This window comes from Bathycoccus prasinos (genome assembly GCF_002220235.1).
Source record: "Bathycoccus prasinos genomic : Chromosome_7".
In the NCBI taxonomy this organism is placed as follows: Eukaryota; Viridiplantae; Chlorophyta; class Mamiellophyceae; order Mamiellales; family Bathycoccaceae; genus Bathycoccus; species Bathycoccus prasinos.
The window spans coordinates 569,087-592,114 of record NC_024002.1 but is presented as its reverse complement, the minus strand read 5'-3'; the positions used below and the strand labels follow the sequence as shown (position 1 = coordinate 592,114).

General features: G+C 44.8%; 2 protein-coding genes across 2 annotated transcripts; both read right to left on the bottom strand.

Moving 5' to 3' along the window:
• Nucleotides 1–6: 6 nt before the first annotated feature.
• Nucleotides 7–10,078, bottom strand: Bathy07g02930 (ataxia telangiectasia mutated; the record flags this gene model as incomplete). The annotated part of the gene is made up of 2 exons (XM_007512264.1): nucleotides 7–9,759; nucleotides 9,992–10,078. 2 exons carry the CDS (start codon nucleotides 10,076–10,078, stop codon nucleotides 7–9), a joined length of 9,840 nt encoding a protein of 3,279 aa, XP_007512326.1.
• Nucleotides 10,079–10,243: 165 nt separating this feature from the next.
• On the bottom strand, nucleotides 10,244–22,858 carry Bathy07g02920 (DNA-dependent protein kinase catalytic subunit; the record flags this gene model as incomplete). The annotated part of the gene is made up of 1 exon (XM_007511834.1): nucleotides 10,244–22,858. The coding sequence occupies one exon, from the start codon at nucleotides 22,856–22,858 to the stop codon at nucleotides 10,244–10,246; it is 12,615 nt and encodes a 4,204-aa protein (XP_007511896.1).
• Nucleotides 22,859–23,028: the final 170 nt, after the last annotated feature.

Sequence of the window (23,028 nt, the reverse complement as noted above, 5' to 3'; positions counted from 1 at the left end):
AAACTATTAAACCCAAGCAGCCCACCCGTGATACATCTTGGATAACTTCTCTTCATCTTGCGCGTCGTGCAAGAGCTGCTGTACTTGACCTTCGACGGAACGGATTTCGCCTTCCTCGTAGCCGTCAAGTTTTTGCTTGACGCGAAGCAAAGCGCGCTCGGCATCCAAGTTCCCGGTTTGCGCTGCTAAACCGTCGTCTGCTTCTTCGACGGACGCTCCGGTTCTTTGCCGTTTTGAGCTTACTGCCCATTTCACGATCGGATCGTAAACTAATACCGCTATGATGGTTGTCAGAGCATCTTTGTTTGCCCGCAAAACTTTCATGGTTTCTTCGCAGCATCTTCGCATGACGCCTTCGACTCCACACGCTCCCATGCCATCCACTAAATCTCTCGTCAGCCGAAAAGGGACCCTTTCTGGGGTTTTTAAGTACAAACCTTGCTCGAACGCGATGCCCAAGTCAATGTGCACAACTTCAGCGGTTTTGTTATCAATCAAAATGTTCGAATTGTGGCGATCGCCCAATCCAATAACGTAACCAACCATGCTATTCACAGCCACCGATCGAGTGTATTGTAATCGCGCAGCGTGCCATTGCGCTGGTAACGCAAAATTTTCTAGGAAGAGGTGATGCATGACTGGTTTGAATTTGTCACAAATTTCGTCGTAGGTTGCGCGAAGGCTGTTCAAGGATATTGCTTGCATCATCATCTCTCGACATTTATCTGATTTCAAATCGTTTGGTCGGTAGCGCTCATGAGCAGATCGAACGCCTCCTTCACCGTTGACTAAGTAACTTGCAAGTGTCATGGTATCGTCGACCCATTCCAAAAGGCCAGCTTCCGGAGTAAATGGGATTACTTTGTAAGTCCTGACGCGTAATTTTCGTGCGCCTTGGGTCGTTTTCAGTAAAGAGTTGGTCAATTTGAAGTACTGCTGCATGACCGCGTCTTGCCGCAAGTCATCGTTGCCAGATTTTGCGAGCTGTTTGTAAACATTTCCGTCTGATCCGTAACACTCGACTAATTTAGGCTGATTGATACCACCAACGAGTCTGCAGTTTTCACCAAAGTGCCGAAAAGTTGCGATACCAGAATTTGCGAGATTGTATTCACAATCAAAGTCGACTGGCACGTCGGCCGTTAAGACGGGTAGTAAATCTAAGTCACTCAGCGCCCTTTTCTTCACTTGCGATGGAATAGGATACGGGTTTCTCGATTTGCTCTTATCGATGCGGTTCTGCGCAAGTAAAATATACGCTTCGATCATCTTTTCCATTTGCTCAATCATAGGCCTAAATTTGCCATCCTTATTTCGAATTCTCTCGATAATTTCGTTAGCAACTATGACTTTAGGATCATCAGTAGCAGAGGACCGCATCTGAGCAAATACATGGTATAAAACATGGTATGGATGATCAGAGGCCATTTTCATGACCAGATCTGTCATGTTCTGCATGTACGATTCGTCGACGCCATCGACTCCTAATCTGGAAACAATCTGATGAGTCAGCTCGAGCCAATTGTGGGTCAGGACCGTATCAATTACTTTTCGGATCTCACTGTTCAAGATAGGAGCAACGTCGTCGCTGTATTCACGACTTCTGTCCGAACTTCCTCCGCAGTTGTTTATCCACAGTTCGAAAAATCGAAAAACTGCTCTTCGAACATAAAAATCTCCGCAATTTAAGCTCCTGCGGTAGTTTTGAATGGTCAAGACTAACCAATTGTCTAAACTTAAAACTAATGTAGTAGATTCTTCACAGTCTGCGGTGACTTGCGTGTGCAAAGGTTGTACTTTGCGAGTTAGTTCACGAACTTCTTGTTCCCATTTCGCTTTGTTGGAACTTCTCATCGCAACATTGTCCCGAGTCGTTCTGAGTTGTTGCTCGAGGCGAAAGTATTCTTCCTCGTTCAGTCTCTTGAGTTCCTCCTGCTTTAGCCACTCTGTACTTTTCAATCGGGCGTCTATAGACTTGTATTGAGAATATGCGAATGTCGCCAAGCGAAAGTATGCCTTTGCAATCTTCCTATTATTCTTCACATCTGCTGTTCGAACACTTTTTGTCATCCCACGAACGGCAGAAAACATTTGAGCGTATACCTGGTTGGAAGATTCAGATCGTGTTTGATGCTGCCATTTCGATAAAAGTGTCAAAACTTCAAAGAAAATATCGGGAGCAGAATTCATTGTAGGGGGTAAATGTGCAACATGTCCTGCTTCATCGCATACTTCGTTCTGTAGTCGCGCAAGTTTGATCTTGGGCGAATATCCTTCGATTAAAGACTTTGCAAGTGCAATAGCCGCGGTCTTCCTTCCCATTGCCCAGGATAACTTAGCTTCTTCTACCTTCCAAGTTGCGAGAGAGGAGTGCAGAACTGAATTACTGCACCTTTTTGCGTCGCTCGGTCTCGGTGTTGTTTCCGCAACTAGACGAAGTTCCCTAACAGCTTGCAATGCTTCATCAAAAGCACCTGCTTTCCGAGCAATCGTGACAGTTAACAGGAGCTGTTTAGCGAGCGCTTCCTTATACCCGAAGGCTCTTAAAATTGTTCCTCGAACCGCCAGAAGAGGTTCTGAGATTGAATACGGAGTGATATTTTCCATATCAGTCTTTCCTCCCAAAGATGAATAGTTTACAAGTAGTGTCCTCGACCATTCTTCCTCCAAGCACTTCAGCTGTTCGTCTAGAAGTTCTGGATCCTGTTTGACATTATTACACAGAACCAACGAGTTGTAAATATCATGCAGTGACCGTAAACGAATAATAATTCTATTCATCGTGTCTGCCGATTCAGGACATTCTGCTACTGAGCTGCGAACAAGTCTGGATCCAGCAGCTTGAACAAGAGAAAAGGCGACTTGTAAATCGCCACTTGATAGTGCTCTCAACGAAGAGTGTACGTCCTTATGAAACTTGCCATCAAGTGTAAGAGAAAGTACTGCAGAATCAACCCTGGAATCGTTATCATGATGTCCCTCTTTAGCAGCCTCGTTGTTCGTAATCTCTCCTTGCAAGAACTCAGGACTTAAATCCCATTGCCCAGATCGCCAAGCAGCTTCAAACTGCGCTTCTGCAAGTTCTGGCCTAATTGCCTCAACATCAGAGCTGAGTGATTTGGCATATAAATCCAAAGTGTGCAAACATCCTAAACGCCTAAGTGACTTCATAATTCTTGCTTGAGATTTCACGTACTCAGAGTCACCCCTCTTTCGCACGCGCCGTCCATTGTTATTCCTGCTACTGGCAGCAATTATTCTACAATTCAAATCATGTCCCGCCAGTACTTGTGCCCACGAACCTTCATGCTCGCTCAATCTTAATTGTAACTGCAACGCGTTAGTTCTATTCAGACCGTGCATACCGTCCGGTTCGTTCAAGCATTCTTGTGCTTCGATCAATATTCGAAGATGTCGCGGTACTCCGTTGACCGAATCCTTTTTATCAACGCTTTCGTGTTGATCCAGCTTTACAGTCTGTCTAGTATGCTCAAGCCAAGCCTCAACCAGGAGTGTCGCGGTGAATGGTGCACCAACAGTAATCGCCGCATCGGCAGCATCTAAATAGTCTACATTTACCCAATACGCATGCGTCCATCTCTCTGGCGGTGTTCCTTTGGATGCTTTTCTACCTCCCATACTCTTCCGACCACCACCACCACCCGAGTCTAATGTGACAAGCGCTCTTGCACGTCGAGCTCTTATACTATCCAAAGCTTTCAGCATCGTCTGACATGCACGTTTACCGTTCATATCTGCTGCATCCTGCAAGCAGCGCGAAACGCCTATCGATATGAGTCTATGGTTCTGAGCCTCTTCCGCCGAACTTGTGTCTTTGCGCTCAGGATGGTTTTCGGCTATATCAGCTAAGACTGCAGGGAAAATCAGCTCTGCCAATTCCGCATTCTTGAATGCCGTGATACGACACAGTTTCAGAAATGGAGATTTGCAGTGTGGTATTAATGTCGAGACCAACCTACATATCCACTCACCGTGGCGCTTTTTCATCTCTGCCCCGCTCTTTGGACTTTCTTGATATCGATTTGCAGGTGCCCACAATGCCGGAGAATCCAAAGAAAACATTTGCCCACTATTCTCGTTACAAAGCGCTTTGTCAATCTCACGGTCGTACTTGTCTTGTGCAACTAGCGCACCTTTCTCGGTTTGTTGGACAAACGGTTGGAGATATTCTTTCGTCATCGGATCAAGTCCTTTCAAAGCCTCCAAAGCAGCTTTAGATCCGAGAATTAATCGAGCCGTACGCATAGAACCGATGACAGTGTCTGAGTTATGAGAACATGTCAAATCTGAAATCATAGTCAGAGCTTCTCCAGCTAGTTTGCTCTCGTCAAAGTCTTTATCCATCATTTGTTTGACATGGCGATCTATGGGCGAGAAAAATGCAGAAATATTCGGATTGAGAGGACCAAACATTCCTAGTATTTGAGCAGCGACGGTCAATAATTCTTCATCTCCAACTGATTCAGCGTGTTCAGCGAACTGCCATGCCAGTCCTTCTAATGAATCAGCTTGGTTAAACTTCATGTCACGTCGTAATTCGTCCCGTATTGTATTTACCTGCTCTCCCTGCTCAGCTATTTGTACCTTCTGGACATTCACAACGAGCTCTGGATCGTTGATTATTGCTCGACCTCCACTGAGTAGTGTTTGCGTGCGAGCTACGGGAGGTAAGCCATTTGATGAGTGTATCAAGAACGCCAAATAATATTTCAATCCGTTTGAATCTGGTTTACGAGACTCGGTTTCTGGCAAAAGTTCAGAAGCACGCTTCAGAAGCGGGTTCTTTTTCAGTTCCTCACTCGATATTGGAGAAACATATTCCATAGCTTGCAATACGTTATACGCACATTTCTTATCTGATGGAAATCGATCTGCTCGGGGCTTTTTGTCTACAAAGCAAAAGTCAAGGAGATCTGCAACAAGTGCCGCCGACACCGCCGCACTCGCTTTCTTGTTTCTCGTTGCGTTCAATAAGGTACACATGAGCGGCTGGAGCTGTTCTAGAAATGTAACATTTGACAATCTTGCGCGTTGCTCTACATCTTTCTCAGCTCCTGCCTTCGCTAGGCACTGAACTTCTGGACTTTGTAGAACGTCAACCAAAATGATCTTCAACAATTCAACGCATTCAACACCTAATACTTCATCCTCAACATACGGCATCAAAACGTGTATGAAGTATCTCATCGTAGGAGGAGAAGTAACACTCGTCGAAAGCGCTTGTATTAATGTCTTAATACCTGCAAAAGTTTGCTTTCGAAGTCGCGAACTTGGGGCTTGGTCAAGGGAGTAGTGCAGATGTGCGAGACATCGTAGGGGTCGATCGTTACCCCAGATGTCCCATTCTTTCCCAGCTTGAGATGCTATCCTTTTGATAGCTTCAATTACATCAGATGGGTGCACATAACCTGGCGCAACGTTTCCTACTCCAGCTTCATCACTAGTTGGTTCATCTACAGTATCTAACATCTCTTTCACTATGTCCCCGAGTCTGTCTGACATTTCCGATAGCATTTTTTCTTCCTGATAATCGAAGCCTCGCAACAAAGCTTCGGATTTAAATGCCTTGACGCACCGTTTCTCCGGAGGATTTGAATAAGCTCCTGGATGAATTCGAGCCATAATTGCAGAAAAATGCTGTTTAATCAAATATGCTCCATCATCAGAGTAACCGCAACCTTTGGCAACTTTAGTCACACCATCCGCGTCACATTTCAGTATCAACGCTGGCAAAAGCATATTTGCCCAAAGATGTGCAATTTCTCGCATCGATGATTCCGTCTCAGGAGACATTTGACTCGAACCGGGAAGAAACGTCGTTAAGCCACCTTTTCTGAAGTCAATTGCAAACAGATCCGGATTGTCAAACAGTTTATCTAGTGGTAAAGATGCCATCACCCATAAGTAACTAATAGAACGAGAGTGCCTTCGTATATACGATTTCCTATTTGCGGCTCCGCTGTATTCCATTAATTCATCGATTGCACGGACGGAAACTGCGCGTTGCCTTACATCTCGCACGGCAGCATGCGCGCAAATCATGAACACGCTCCATGGCTCGATCACATCACTTGCAATACCCATTGCCGCTATAGCATATAGTGCACTTGCTTCAATTTCTGGAGTCGTCCCTTCAGCAGGTTTTTCGAGATAAGGACCTGCTTCTATCTTTTCTGAAGAGCCCGGAGCTGGGCAAGCAACTCGAAACTGTGGCAATATGCGTTCCCTGAAGATATCCAAAACATCTGCGTTGTCATACTGTGCGAGCGTAGCCGCTAACGCAAATCCAGCTGAGCACCGAACTTTGAATGAATCGTCTTCCACAAGCACGCATAAAACATCTCCAAATGCAGGCTGAAACGCGTCAACCGAGAGTCTGTGTAATGATTCGATTGTAGAGGCCAATTGTACCCGGCAATCTGCCTGAGCTAGTTCGATAAGATCGCAGATACTTTCATCTTTCATCTTATTTGGATCAATTCCAATGATTTTTTGAACCAATTCAATAATCCTTGGAAAGTATTCAGAACCCAAAGATTCGGCAGCGCCTGATGATTTCTGATCGTGAAGGCGTTTCGAGCGCGAAAAATGATTAACAAAGGTTTCAATACGTTCAAGGATCCATTTCCGTGCCGATATAGGCATCCCTGCACTAGTTTTTGAGTTTTCAGCAAGTCTTTGTAAAGCCTCAAGAGCTTCTATGGTTATCTCGATAGCAAAGGGCACATCAGGCCCTATCAACTCACATATGACTTCAAGAGTACACTCCGCTGGTATACCAACACCAGTTACTCCTCGAGGTATGACGTCACTCGGGGGTACAGCTAATTGAAGTATTGAAGTGAGCTTCTCTGCCGCAGCATTAGCGTCTATTTTACTGTACGCGCGCAAAGCGTTCACTCCAGCAACGACCATTCTTTCGAACGAAGAAATTGTACTTTCTGCACGTTGAGAAAATACATTCGACGTGGTATTATTATACGACTGAGTCGAACCTCCCGTTTGATTAATCGTTCCTCGAGGAAGACCCTCGTCTAATTCGTCATCAAACAATTCTTGGGTGCTTTTGTTTTGTCCAGTAGCCGCTCGCTGCGATTGAGATAGCCCTCGCTGTCTCCCAAAAGACTCGTTTGGCACATCGCGATCGCTTTTCACTCGCTTTGATGATTGTTCCCAAGTTGTTTTCACTCTATCAACGGATACACGCACAGATTCGGTTATGGATATGCCCAAATCTTGTATAGATTGACTCAGCCGGGAATTCTCACCTACAAGTTTTGGCTCAATTTTCTGAATATTTGCAATTGCATTGAAAAGTGAAGGAAGCCTGTCTAATACTGAACAACAACTACTGGTCTTTTCGGACGAAGACAAAGCCATAGCAGAGTCTTTCAGAGCGCTTGCATGTCTAGAAATAGCGTTCGAAACGGCTGAAATTACCGACTGACTACTTTCTCTCCACTGTTTCTCTCCAGGCGTGACTTTCTGAGCGTCGCAAAGATACAAAGCATTTATTTCTAAAGCAACAGACGCCAATTGGAACGCTTCCTCGGATGAAAGATCGGTGTCTTCTAGTCCATTTCGGAAAACCGTGACTAGCGCATCGCACATCACCGTAGTAGCAATAGTAGAAGGTATTTCGGATGCTTTTGGTTTCAAAGTCAAGGCAGAAATCGTTTCGTTACTATTATTGGTTGTTGAGCAATCTGCCTCCTCAGCCATGGTTTGTTTGAATCGTGAGAAAAGATTCGAAACAAAGGCGAGATCTCTGATTTCTCTTTGAACTTGAACTTGTTCTTCGTCTGCACCGTCAATCCAATCTTTTGTGTCGATAGTATCAACTTTTGATCCCATACTCGTCACGGTGCGAATTGTCCGAACAATCGTCTCCAATTTTTTCAACATCAACTCTTTCTCAATAAAAGGATTTCTCTTTCTATAAAAGATTAGCTTATCTCGAGGCGATGAATCCAGCAAACTAAGTATCCATCGGAATCTATTTGCGACATTCGTAGTCGAATTTCTATCACTGCTAAATTTACCAAAAAGAACGAAAGAATGCTCTGGATTCATACTCGCAATTGTTTCTAAAGCGGCTATCGTTGGCGGCTGTTCCATATCGAAAGGATAAAGTTTCCAGAACTCAGAAGATACGGGAGCTGCAACGAGATCTGCGACTGTCATTGCGGATATTAAGCGCAAGGATGCACTTGAAATCGCATTATCCGTTGCCAATGCAGGAAGCCATTTGCATGCAAAATCTCGAGCTTCTGTCCATAGCACCTTATCTGTCGTTGATATTGAAAGAGTCTTTGAGTTGTCTTCGTTGCGGAATCTTATGACGATTGCGAGCTGTTCCAAAGCTCTTGTAAGCCACAAAATATGACCACGTGCATGCGCATCAGTGCCACTTACTGCGTAGATTGTTCGCAATTTTTGGTTTAGCAAACTGGCCCAATTTCGAAGAGTACTATCTGGGAAAATGCGTTCATCTATCCCGCTGTTGCAGAGGAAGGCGCAAACTACTGGGCCCCATTCTTTGGAATGTTCTCCGCAAATTCTACTAATCAAAGTTGAAATACTCACCGAATTAGGGTAATTACTCATAGTCTTTGCTCGTTTTGAATCGTGGCTGATGGTAGTATTATCGTCTAGATCAATCAGAACATTCTTGTGCAATCTTGAGTGCGCGGCGAGAACGTCGGCGAGTAATTCACACATTGACCATTGGGCGGCCTTTACGCGATACTCATTATCATAATCACCACCGCGTTCATATGAAGTAGCATTGCTTTGTTGCAATTGCAAATATGAACTTTCAATTTCCTTTTCTAACGTCACGGCCAATTCTCGAAGTGCTTTTTCATCCTCCAGACCTCCTAATTTTAGTTGAATGCGTGAGTAGGTTACTAGGTGATCACGCAATTTTTTATCTCTCGCATTTTTGGTTTTGAAAGCCCAAAGTAAGAAATGCGCAACATCGTCGTGGATTTCTTTTGAGTTCGACTGACAATCGATTCCGTTTCTCGCCAGAACTAGATTCAAACCGAGCATCAAACTTGCAGGAAGTTTCGTATCTTCTTTCAATGTTTTCAAACTCGTTGCAAAGAACTTGAGTAATCTCAAAGCGTATTGTGAAGCAATATCGGAAGGATAAGACTTTAAGAGCTGATTCAGAGTCGACGCGGACTTATACATCCCATCTTTACTGATGGCACTAGCGTCTAGATCGTCCGAACCCATCGACTCATCGCCTTCTTCCTCGTCATTGCGCTTCCGTTCGATTTGCTGTACAAAAAATTCACACAATCCTTCGAACACATCTGCTTGCAATTTTGTGCAGTACTCTGGAACAATTAAGAGATGCGTTCGAAGTAAATGCGAATAATCTGTTGCGAATTCTGCTCCCGCTTCCTCCAAGACATCTACTACGTGCTCGAAAATTTTCTTCGCGCGCTTCAAAAGCGGCAACTGTACACCCGCAACTTTCTTCCTTTCTTCTACCGTCTTGACAACTTCCCTCAATATAGAAGTTATATTTTTATCGCACGCTTTACTCTTGCTTCTGTGTGATTCAATTTCTGCATTCACATATGACACAACGGAGCTCACGATACCTGACCAAGTGTGTCGCAAACTCACGTCTTCAGACTGAGCTGTAAAGTCATTCGTGCGTCTGTCCAGATATTGCAGAAAATCTCTCGAACCGAGATGGTTTTTAAGCTCTTTGATGCCCTCCTGTATGTGAAAGTGAGAATTGCGTTAGTGCGAGGATATTTGAGCATAAATATTAAGTTGTGAAAAAGAAATAAGCGCAAGTCATCAATATCTGAAACCTTTCTCTTCCGGTGGTTGAATCCTGTTAAAAGCGCGATTTGTGCACTCGGAGAAAAATCGGAAGAAGAAGAAGAAGAGAAAATCTTTCGCGCAAGCAAAAGTCCGCCCAAAGGAAGATGATTTGACAACTAACCTTTCGTTTACTGATTTTATCGCTCTTTAGTAATGCGTGGAGCTCATCTAAGGCCGAAGATCTAGGATCTAAGTCTGGCGCTGCCATTTGGCCTCGCGAGAGACCGCAAGGATTTGAATTTATGAATTGTGGTGAAGATGGAGGAAGGTGTGAGAAAACACGAAAATACGAAAAAAATTACCTAAAATTACTGGTAGGTGTTTTTGCTCTCGCTATTAAAAGATGTCAAATATTCTCGTTCGCCGTTCTTCATCACAGCCAAGATTTCCATCCTGTCCAGCTGTTCGCGAGTATGCGAGGATCGGTGGCCATGTCCATGAGGCACTCGACTTGTTCGTCTACGTCTTTGCACGTCTCTCCAGCTTGTGCTCTCACACCGTCGTCGTCACCAATGATAAGCCTTTGAAGTCCTTCCCAGTGCGCGGATTGACCATGCTTTGGCTTGCACTGCTCGATGCATATGAAGGCTGGATTAGCGAGAGATAACTTTGAGCGCGCATGCATGACACGCATCTCGACGTGCTTTTCCACATCGTCTCCTTTTTGTGTTTCCCGAGTCCAATCTAAAATTGGGTCCCGGATAAAAATGTCCATAGCGCCTTCCAATAAATTTTTACCCGATTGCAAAGCGGTCAAAACTCTTGCCATATCTGCCTCCAACCATTCCTTCGCATCCAAAGGTTCTAAAGCACCAAGAAATGTGCGCGTTGCTCTAAATGGCACAATCTCAGGTATCGGCAATGTTGATGTTCCGGTTCCAAACGCGTAACCAAAGTCAACATGTATGAGAGACCCGTGAGCAACATCGAGCAAAATATTTTCACAGTGTCGATCACCTAACCCAACAATCCATCCGGAGATTGAAGATGCCGCAAGAGATGCCGCAAAAACTCTCCTAGCTGCCAGGAAGGCTTCCGGACATCCGCTCGATACTTGAAGTTTCTGCCGTATGGCGTCCTTAGCGGGAGAATGTCCTGGATGACCCAATCCACGAAGAACTTTTTTGCTCGCATTCAGTTCGGCGTTTGCCATAGCGGTGAGATAGTCGTCATGAGCCGGTCGCGGTACTTTTGTAAGATCACACATCACACCCATTTTGTCTTCCTGGATAAGCGCATCTCCGTCAATTTCTTTGCGTTTTTTCCCGCTCAAACCAAACATACCTCTCGCTTTAATAAAAGCTTCGTGTCGCGCGGAAACATTTCCTATATTCTTTTTCGCATCATCGCTTGAATTCAAGAGTATCCGACCAACAGGTTCCGTGCCATGGACAAACTCAATCAATCCACTGCGTCGCGTCAGGGGTAGGACGTGGAAAGTTCGAATCCTGAGCGCTTTTGCTCTAGCAGATGGAGATTGTGTCAAGAGCGAATCCATCGCGCGATACAATCTTTGAATCCGCTCATCCTGTCGCAAATCTTCCGAACCTTTCGCAATAAATGCGTATTCTCTGCCATCCGAACCACGAAGTGTAATTTTCTTTGGTTTCTGTTTCGACTGTGTGAATATGGTTGCGTTTGTTTCAAAACTTACGATCTTCGCATGCCAAGTTGGATCGGGAGCCTGTGAGAGCGAATCGTATTGTCCTGGTATTTCAAGATTCGCCATAAACTGTTCTTTGACGTTACCGTATGATCTTTGCTCAAAAGAAGAGAAAAATAGAGAAAATCTTCCTAGTGGGAGCGTAGACGCCGACTCGAATACTTCGTTTCCGCCCTTTTTCCATCTTTTTTCGATCTCAAATACTGCATCTTGAAGCAACTTTGAAATGGCAGACGTATTCGGGTTGATCGATCTCGATCTTGTAATTTCTACGAGAATTGGTTTTGCGAGCTTTCCGAATGTCGCATTAATGGGACCCAAGTTCGCCTCATCAGGATTTGCTACATCCTCGAGCATTTCATTCAGTAACATTGACAATTTCTTTGAGTCTGGGGGCAAACCTTCTTTGTGCTCCATGAGTTCGATTTCCTTCCACCACCATTTCAATCTAGCCATCGGGAAATCGAGAAGCGTAATGGCCCGTTCGAATTGAAGTGCAGCCTGTGAATTCAATAAGACTTCGCCTATTTTAAGAGCTGCAAGAGTCAAGTTGTTCTTTCCGAGCGAAAAATGGGGCCTCATAGCAGCCGGATACGCATCAACGAGTCGAGTCATGAGCGGAGACACCGCATCGTATGACGATTCGGATGAGAGTAGAACAACAAGTTCAGAAATCCAGTCGAGAAAATACCAAGCCGCTGTGTTTCTTACGCCACTAACAAATTCTAAAAGTATTGGACTTTTCCCTGTCGTGGCGCGCAAAAGTGCAAGAACTCTGGGTAACAAATGTCGCGCTTTTTCGCATGCTTTAGATCTTGTTTTCATTGCCCTCAGCACGTGCTTTACGAGAGTAGCGCTCAGCGTATCGAAGTCCATCGTCATAGAATCTTCGAATCGAATGAGAAGCTCGTCACAAAAACGCGCAAGGTTCAAGGAAGCTTTTGATGAAAGCTTCACGTTGTTCTCAGCTTCGGCGCAGGATTCTGCCGCAGAGTAACAGCTTATTGTTTCGTGGGCTAGATTTTCTACGCGATTTTTGTCTTTCGTAAACATGCAAAGTTTTTCGCAAATTGAGCCTTCTATGTTTTTTACATCTGCCATGTGCGGCGCGATCACGAACGATTTTTCTAGGTCTTCTCTGTTTCGGATCGTGGATAAAATGGATTCCAAATCTTCCGCATCGTTCGTAACTGATAATTTCCCTTTGAGCTTAGCTTTTGCATACTTCCATTCTTTCTCTTTGTCCGAATTTTTAATCGCTTCGCCATATTTCTGCAAGAACTTCAAAGACAATTTTGTTTCTCCAACTCTCCGCAAACCTCGACTTGCGTGCCAGCAGGCATCAATATTAGCCTGTTTAATCGAATTCTTTGATGTCTGCTTCGCGAGGTGCGATAGAGCTTCCAAACAGATGGATCGAAACGATGATACACGCTCCCATACTTCAACAGAATCGTAACTTGTAGAAGGCCACCTCATTTGCCATTTTGACAGCGTGCTCTTTAAACCTTTCTCAAATTCAGCCATCTCATTTTTTGAGATGGGGATCCTCGACAACGTTGCGCAGTGCAACACTTCCTCAATTTCAACGCACGGTTGTAGAGACTGCAAGAGCGCACGACGAACAGCAACTGCTTTTGGGTGCGTTGAAGACCAGCGCGTAGCAAATCTGTCGCGAACGTCTCGAATAATAGTTTTGGAAGTATCTTCGAGTTCATTTACGAAAGCTCTGACAGCAAATTCAACGCCTAAATCTTGTAGTAATAAGGCGTGCCTTGTGTAGTCTTCGTCCGCCTTATCCGTACCACTTTTATATAGGAAGTCCAAAAACCCGCCCATATTTAGTGTCGGCTCTCTCAAGGCAATTCTAATGGCAGCTGCGCTCATATCTCCACCGGAAGCTTCACCAGAAACACCCCTAAGTTCTTCGCCGCTAACTGTTAGCAAATTCGATGTTTGGCGCCACTCTCCAGCTTTAACGCATCTCTTCACATTTTCATCGAATTCGTTGAAAGCAGATGACCATTCACCTAGCCGTTCTGCGCATCGAGTACGTTCTCGCGTCCAGAAGCGCCATTCTACAGTTTCTGTATTGGTATTGTTTTGCTTCATTTTTTTGTAGATTTTACCCGCTTTTTTTGCATCTCCTGCTAATTGCGCTTTGAGCGCAGAATGCGTCTGTTCATCATCGTCGAATGCTTTAGCTACAGATAATAAAGCAGCATCTCCATCACCAGTGGCGCGATGCAAAGCAGCCATAGCGCGCCATGTGAAATTAGTGGAGTTATCCGCAGAATCTTCTGTTAATGCAGTTGATTTTTTGCCCATCAAAGTTGATTCCAAAGCTATGATGCCACCAGCTAAACAATCCCCTGCAAATGCAATGCGTCGTAAATCTTTCGGTGATACTCTCGACTCTTTATCAGCAGCAGAAGCTCTCAGCACCCATGATGCGAGAAATACGTTAGAACCCTTGATACTTTTAGCGAATGCGTACAAAAGATTCCGTGCCTGTTCTCGTTGTGATCCACCTGGAACTGCATTTTTCCAAGGCTCATTCGTCTCTTTTATCGTCAAGCGAGACTTTTCCGATTGGGCCGCGTTCCACAACGCTGATAATAGCAATGCCGAAATCGCATGATCGCGCTTCGCAAGCGAAACTAATGGTGCAAGAATTTCAGCGCGTGAAATTTTGACATCTGGGAGCTCCCCGTCGCGATATCGTCTGACTAAGTGCACCGCATGTTTTCTTTGCTCTCTGCTGTGCTTCTGAAGAGCACGATATTTTCGAGCCTCCAATGATGTTGCAGTTTCGTCCTTGCGCTTGTAGTAGTCTTGTGAAATCGTCCTTTTTGCCGGCCATTTAGAAGATCCGTCTATTGTTGTTTGTTTTTGATGATGCGTGACTTGCGTCTGCGGAACGGGAGGCAATGTGGACCCAAAAAGAGGATCTCGTTGCAGCGTGCCACTTTGTGCTTGCTCACCAATCAACCACTCTGGTAAATCACCAGATTCTTCCATTCCTAGAGTAGACGATGAGAACATTATCCTAGAACCTCCGCTTCGTACTTTCGTAACGTCGGAAACCAGCGTTGCCGCTTGCGCCTGTTGAGTGGCTATTGCTAACGTTCCCAGAGCAGCCGGTGTCGCACGAATGAGCCCTGGTGCAGGCTTATGCGGTACTCCGACCACATTTCCTGGAACAAATCGACGTCCAGATCCAGGCAAACCACTTGATGAAGTTAATGTCATTTGGGTACCCATTGTTGAAAATAACGGCGTCATTGGCAAGCTAGAGCCTTGCCAGTCCGTATTTATGTTAAGTTCGGTGAGTTCACAATCTGCCAAATCGTCTTCAGCGACAGTCTGTTCGTAGTCTTGATGCGTTTCAGGAATAGCAAGTACTAACGCACAAGTTGCCTTTATCCACGAGTCCTCCGCACTCGCAGATGGCGGTGTTTTCATAAGATCTAGTAGTCTCTCACCCAAGGTGTACACGTGATTGACCTTTTCCCAATGTTCTCTAGCAGCAGCCCGCCCTGCACCTTCATTTGGATCAGCCATTGCACGAAACAAGGGTCCCATAACAACGCCTTCTTTTCTAAATTCGGGGAATGCATGCAAAACAGCGGCGCATAACTTTGCCTGTGCAGCTCGTACTCTTGTTGCTACTGGCGACGAAGATTGAAAAACACGGTCAATTTTATTCATTACGACAAGCCAAAGACGTTTTGACTCGCTATTCAGTAATTCCGCATCGCAAGCATCTTCCGAAGCATTGGTGGCCTCCGATGACGCAAATAACACTCCCCGGGCGAGAATTTCCATCAAAAGAGCATGAGTTTGAGGGTCTCTGTTATCTAAGAATGATTTCATCCTCGGAAGCAGTTGCTTGGCGCATTCAATATTATTTTCGCTACTAATTATATCGTGAGATAAAGCGCACAAAGCGACATAACGCGGTTCGCCGTAAATTTTGTCCAAAGAGCTTTGCACTATACTTGCAAAATCAGTTTCATATGGATAAGGAGGGTAATGCTTTGATATTCGATCCAGAGCTATCAAAAAAAGATCGAGTTTGTGTTGCTTTAAAGTGTGAAGACGCGCGGACAAGTCACGAACCCACGCTTCTTCCTCCTCCTCACTCGTTTCCAGAGCCATCCGTTTTTCTGCTCGTTTTGCCAGTGCGAATCCAACAAGTGATGCTGCTGCTTCATGACATTTCCGACCCGAAGTTGCATCTGGTTTCATCAGGCAATGATGAACCACCGCTCTTGTCAGCGTGATATCTGATCTCCAATCATTTTCATGACTTTGCGTTTCTGAACTAAATTTTACGACCGTTTTCTTTCCGGTAATATCCAGAATACCATCTGCAACAAAAGCGCCAATCATTTGAACACCCGCGATTCGTCGAAGTCGACCCGTTTCCTCTTGACTCGGTGTTTTCACCAATGTCTGCAATTCTTTCAAAGCGTCGTAGAACGTGTTGTATACCGTATTCGAATCGAAGTTTGACAATATATAGTCTCGTAGTTTACGCGCTAAACGCGTTCCGAGCGCGACGTTCTCACGAAGTTCGACCACGGAACCAGTCGGTGAGTTACGAATCACGAAACAAAGCAGATTAGAAAGCGCACACCTTGTGTCAACAGTCCACGTTTCTGTGCACTCCAATGCCATCACTATTATTTCCCGGCAAGGAGATGGAATGATATTTTCGCGCTGAAAGTGGGTTTTTGATCCTTCAGTGGACTCATTGCAATATTTTGATACATCAATCAGTGCGATAACTACAGCGCTTAAAAGATCTGGTGCTATCGTTCGAAAAAGAGACATCTCAGTATTTGATTCGTTATTCTTTGCGTTTTTCGCTGGATTAAACGCTTGAATTGAAACGCGCTGCGCTCTCAACACCGCTTTTGCTATTGCAAATCTGATATGAGGTAACAATTGCACGTCCTTCAGCAACATTACTATGCGGCCAATTAAAGTGCTCCCAGAAAGAGAGAGATCTTCTGGAGCACCCTGCATCGCGATATCTAGTAAAAAATAAAAGCCATTGGAAACAGAAAATGCTTCCAAATTATCACGGATTGAATGTGATAAGGACTCCGCGGATTCTTGCGGATAACATGCATCCATTCTTGGATGAGACACATTATTTTTAGCTAGCTCCGTTGGTTCCGCATTAGTTTTTATTGTCAACGTGGGATCGAGATTCAATAGCGTGGAAGAAAGCATTGTAAACGGAAGTGCATTTTCTCCCTCCGCTTTGCTCGCATCTTGCAACACTCCAGGTGTTTCGTATTTTGACCATATCGGTTCCATATAGCATGGAGAATTCCCATCAATCAAGCCATTGAACCGCTGTGCATCGCCTTGTAGAAGAGTATTGAAAAACTTCACTATTTTTTCTTTTGTCTGTGTTCGATTGAGTAGCGCAGAGAATGTCTCAAAACAAACTTGCCGAATACGCAGACAAAGTTCCTTATCTACTTCAAAAATAGTCTTACCAGATGCGCCTTTCCCTTTAATTTCGACGAGTGCACGCGTCGAAACTATTTGATTAAGATTTTTCTGCTTCTCCGCTGTATTTTGCAATTTTGGGCGAACATTCGCAATCTGCTCTTTCGAGCACTGCTGGTAAAGTCCATTCATAATTATAAATGCATTCAATACGTTCGTAGCATCAGCATCTGTGTTCGATTCGCCTCTATTGTTGCGCTCTAAGACTTCCACGATCGCATCCACTCGTTCGGATATGAAAGTGCAGACCGCGGATGAACTTGAATTCATTAAAATCACGCTCAAAAGTCGACCGCACACCCTTTTCTGGTACGTTTCTCTATCTTTCTCGAACGCTAAGATGAACAACTCTACCGCAAGCGCTTCATCCCACGCGTTTTCAACCGAGTTCATCGCCTTTGTCATAAACTTTAACGTCTGATCACTGTATTTATCTTCAATCAGTGGAAGCACAACGCGCATGAGATGGCTTTTTGAACACGATTCTCGAAACGACCGAAGGATCGCATCTTTCGTTCCTTCGGCGACGCCAGAGGAGTCCCATGGATCCAATTCTACTGCCTTGACATGTTTCACAAGATCTGTCAACGCTTCTATGACAATAGCAGAACACACGTTGTTCCTGTCTATTCCATCCTGGAGTAAAATCTGCATTGAAATTCGTGTGGCTTCTATCCGTGCTGAGGAACTCGAATCTAGTCGCAAACATGTTGCCAACGCGTCTCCTATAAAGTATGCCGCATTTTCTTGTTCCTTCTTCTCTTTCTCATGGTTAACCTCGGTGTGGAATAACACTCGATTTTTCTTCAATGATGCATCAAGAATCAGCGCACGTTCAATAATAGCTAACGCTCTGCGCTGGCACCTCGCGATGATATCATTTGATCGAGATGAGTCAGATTTAACAAGTGGATCGAGGATAAGTATGTGTTTCGTAAACGCAAGCAAGACTGAACGTGCGTGTATTCCCGCATCTGTAAGCACTGATATCAGTAGAAGCGTCGCAATCCTTCCACCCGGCGAGGAAATGTCGTTCGCCGCTCGATCTAGAATTGATGTGGCATACTTCTCAAAATCAAATGTGACGTAATTCGTAATCAATTTGTGGAAGGATAAGTAAAACAATTCACCCTTTTCTTGCTCGAGGCGAGCAATCTTCTCCTTTTTTCTGCGTTGGGTGGACGCCATGCCAGCATTTTGTTGTGCACTTGTGAAAAATGACCCGTCCTCCAATTCATCGTCTCTTCTTAAAATAATTTCCATGATTCGATGAGCGTCAATACCAAGTTGAAACGCTAAACGCAAAATTTCAGTTCCTACAGCTTTTTGTCTTGGATTGGCTGATTTACCTAGATTATACACAACCATTACTAATCTCTCACCGATAACTCCGCTCTGCATCTCTTCCTGCGGTAAAATACCTCGTAGCAATTTAATTTCGAATAGCTTTCTGTAGCCCGTGACCAATCTCACAGCTTTGGAACACCCTGAAGTGCTTGAGAGATTCACGCAGCCAAGATCACCTGTTGAATCTTTGCTCACTCCTAACCTAAGATCTTCTAGAACTTTGGTGTTCATCTCCTTCAAATACGGAGGCAATCTGTCTCCATATTCTTTGACGAGTAAATTCAGCTCCTTCAAAACTCCAGCCGAAGTCGCTGAAATGCGTGCTTCTTCTTGCGGTTCAGTTTCAAATGACTCCAGCGACAAGAATGATTTCACGAGGACCTTGACAAAGCCATTGGTTTCGACAACTTCTTTCAGAGCTAGATTTTGGGAAGCTTTCGTTTCACTACTCGAAGATCTGAGTTTCGTAATCGAGGTATGCACAAACAATAAAACTTGTAAGAGAAAGTCCACCTTTGATCGGCGCCACTTCCGAAGGGCGCTCGGCCCCACATTTATAGCGGCGTCTTCTTCGAACTGTAGCAGGTACTCCGATGCATTTTGGAATATGCCGAGATGTCTCGGCTGAGAATAAATCTCAGATGGAAGTATATTGACTTCCAAGCTCCATCTGGCGAAGTGAAACGCACTTCTTGCGGCATTAAGCCAGCTTATAGCAGCATCGCACTTTGCTGGATCGCTCGGCCCAATTATAGTATTCGAGACGTTTACATTTTTCACTTCATCAAATAGATCCGATGTGAAAGGAAGTCCTTTATCATCTATATGCCCAGGAATGTCGAATTCGCACGTCGGGTATAAAACACAAAACGCATATTGCGACTCTAGTCTTAGTCGTCTCTCTGGTCTCGCTACTCCGTCATCAAATATCCACACGACAATATCACGGAGTGTTTGAAAAGATCCCGACCTTGCTGGCTTGGAAGGCTGCATGAGTAAACGCGCGTGTCTCTTACAAACACGTACTACCAATCGCGATAAACGCGCCGTGGCATCCTCCGCGGCATCTTTTGACTGCGTAAAAGAAGCCAGACGAAACGATCGAAGTGTGACCTCCAGCATCTCCAAGATGTGATTTTTCAAAATCTCCGTAGCCGATCCATCTTGCGTTTCGAATAGTTCCAGACAACGTAACGCAGCACTGGAAGCCCCAAGACGTCGATTTGAATCTGGATGCGACATTAGTGAGTATAATCGGCGCAAAATACTCTTCACATTTACGGCGTTTTGAACATCCGTCATCTGTTTTATGCTCCACTTAAGCGCTTCGGCAGCTAATGCTGCGCATAAGTCACGCTTGACGCCAAAGCGAGCATCAGCAACACCAAGAGTAATGGCATCAAGTAATGCCATCGTTTCAGCTGCTTCTCGAACTTGGTTCTTCGTAAACCATCGGGTTAATTGGAATGCTAATTTGCGGAAAAGAGTGCTTGTAACGGGTTCGAAATCTGCAGCTAAATCTAAGATGACTGGAAAGAGCGAACGGTACACCAGATGGAACGGTGTTATGCCACTCTTATCGTCAGTTGAATCTGGTCTTCGCGCATTGCGTCCTACCATAAGTAACGTCATAGCATGTAATGCTTCACATGCTGCGACTTTTGTTGCCCGGTCCCGAGAGAATTTGGCCAACTGCGCGATCCGAGGCAAACAACTATCCAACCACAATGTTGCTTCTGAGGCATATAATGGTAAATCTATAGAAATCCGCATTGTAGAATCCCAAAGAATGCTCGAGTCCCTATTCTGATCCGTGCTGCTTCGTTCGTCTTCTTCTAGGGAATTCACTAAAAAGTGAGAATAACTACCTAAAGAACCAAGTAATCTGAGTATTCTCATTAGCAATATCTTTTCTTCAGAATTACTTCTTTGCTCTAACGCCTGCTTCTCCATTCGCTTCTCAAAGCGCCACTCGGCGATGCTACCAGATCGTGTGTTCTCATCAATATCGAACATAGCCATAGCTTCATTTCGATCGATTTCTGAATCTTCAGATAAACCGTCTCCGCGATCCAAATATGGCCTCAAGCTACGCACGCACTCTGGAAGCGCGGGCAGCAATTCCTCCCTTCGATTGGTCAGCCATGTTTCCAGAACCCTCAGTCCAGTTTCTGCCATCGGTGAATGTTGCAGTCCAAGTTCAAGCATCGAGCACAATGGTTGTACAAGGTCTTTCAAGGAAAGTAAACCCTCGGGAGCTTCTAATAGTAAACTCAATGATGCCGCTCTGAGTTCACCAGTTTTCCCCGAACTTTCTGCGAGCACCTCGTGCAAAAAGTTTTGAAAGCTCCTCGCCACGTCAAGCCGCGCAGCTTGCTCTTCGTCGTTACTTGCATTTTGGTGAGTTTCATAATCTTTCGTAATCTTTTGTACATTTTCATCAAGACGAGCGGATCGAAAGTATCCCGAGCGCTCCGCGGCGTGTAACGAGCTCTGAATTAGTTTGTAAAAGCCACTCAAAGCTGTATTTTTCGTCGCCAATAACATGAGCTCATCTCCTAGCTGACCAATCCACGCACACATATGCCTTGAAGGGGATTCGTCGATGACTTTACGGAAGAAATCGACTAAGCCAAGAAAAGTTTGCACGTCTCCTGGATTTTTGGCCTCTAAATTACCTTCTAAATTTAACGCTATCAAGGCGTTTGCTTCTATGTTTTTATCTACTAAATCTTCTGGAATTTTCGCATCTTTTTCCTGCGTTTCGTCTCCTAAGCTCGCACCAGGCTTGATCACCGTAGACTCTCGAACACCAAGTTCGAGAGTATTGCATATCAAAAGTATATGCTCCATGAAACAGTCGTACGTAGCACTTGCCGCACCCTGGGCAATTTGGGTTTGCTGATCTATGACTACATCGATATCCATTCCATGCACATTCATGGAATTTTCTGATAAATGCTCCGTTGCCACCGCCGAGTCGATACTCTGCGAGCGTCTCTTAGTATCAGACCCAGAAGATGAGATGCGACGTTTTGACGCTCTATTCGGCTTGAATCTTTCGTATTTTTCGTCACCCCCGAGTAAGCGAACCCACAAATCGACGTACCTTGGCCAAAGCTGTATCGGGGGGGCGTCCACCAACAACCTATCAATAGGATCGGGTGGACCAACACGCAACGTCAAAAGGACTAACGCCTGTCCGCACCTGCTAAACAAACTTCGTAGCGCTCCGCCTCTCTCGTATAACGTCTGAAATAAATTGACAATGGCGTCGTGCACGACACGTTTTCTCGTATCAACTTCGGTTGAATAATGTTCAAATATCCAACGTAATATAGAAGCAACCATATCTAACGTAGCTTCATCAACAGTTTGCTGCAATTCAAGAACGTCCGTGTATGCGATCAAGAGTGCAACCTGTCTTTCCATGGATTCAAATCTCTTCTCAAAGGCGTTACCTCCCGCAGCGAATTTTTCTTCTAAAGTAAATCTCGCTAATTGTTCCATCAGCTCGTCTAAATCCATCGCCAGCTCATCGCTCGACATGTAGAATGCAGGTTTCGTTAGTTTGCCTAGAGCACGGACCGCTACAGTAATCTTTCGAGGGTTTGAGTTTTTATCGTACTTTGTTTCTAAAAGCTCTTTAACCTTTCCCATCATGCTTTTCATAGTCTCGATTCGTTTGCTTTCCTCGAATAAAGTATTGTCCATCAACGCATCTCTTAAGGTTATCAAAAATGCATCTAAAGAAACCATCGCGTTTCTAGTGAGATCTTTATTCGAGCACACTCTGAGTTCTAAGAGTTTCTCAAAAATTTCAGGAGCAAACTCGATGAACTCTTTCTTTAAAATTGCGCCCACGCATTCGACAACTTTCATCGCGCTTTTCGGAACTTCGCTGCGTTGACCATAAGATGGAGGTTCCAACGCTTTGAGCAAAATTTTAGATAAGGCCTTTCGCGAACTCGTTGAAATCTTATCTGGGACAGATTGTAAAGAAGAAGCAATCGCTTCGAGTGCGCCGGAGATCAATACCATGTCGATTTTTTTCTTTTCTTTCCCGCTTGCGCCTTTTACTTCCTCTTCATTTCCCACGTCGTCGTCGTCGTCAGAATCAGCCGATCCAATTTGGTCGTCTAATATCCCCAATGCCTTATTAATCAACCATCTTGGATGTGCGTCTCGCGCAGCATCTTCCTCCTTGTAGTCAACATCAAAATTTGCGTGCAAAGCCGCGCACGCCTTCAAAATTAAAGACTTTACCGTCGGCGTCTTTGCAGTTCTTTCGTAATCTCTTCGCAACGATTCCCCTACTTTCTTCAACTCTTCCTCCGTCGCGTCGAAAGGCAGCTGCATACCAAAAAGCGCAATTATCGGTCCCAAAGCAGCAGCTTTAGTCGTATTCTGTTGCTCGCTGCGGAACTGCTGCATGCACAGATCGCGCATTTCCCTCGCATTTGATGAACTTTGATTTTGACCGACGCGTTCGATATGTTTAGTAATCGCGTCGAAAGCCTTCGCCCGAGCCGCTTGCACATCTTTCGCGAACACGTTCGAAGTTTCTTTCAAATAGTTCAAAATTCCAACGTCAGGGTCCAAAAATATTGCCGATAAAG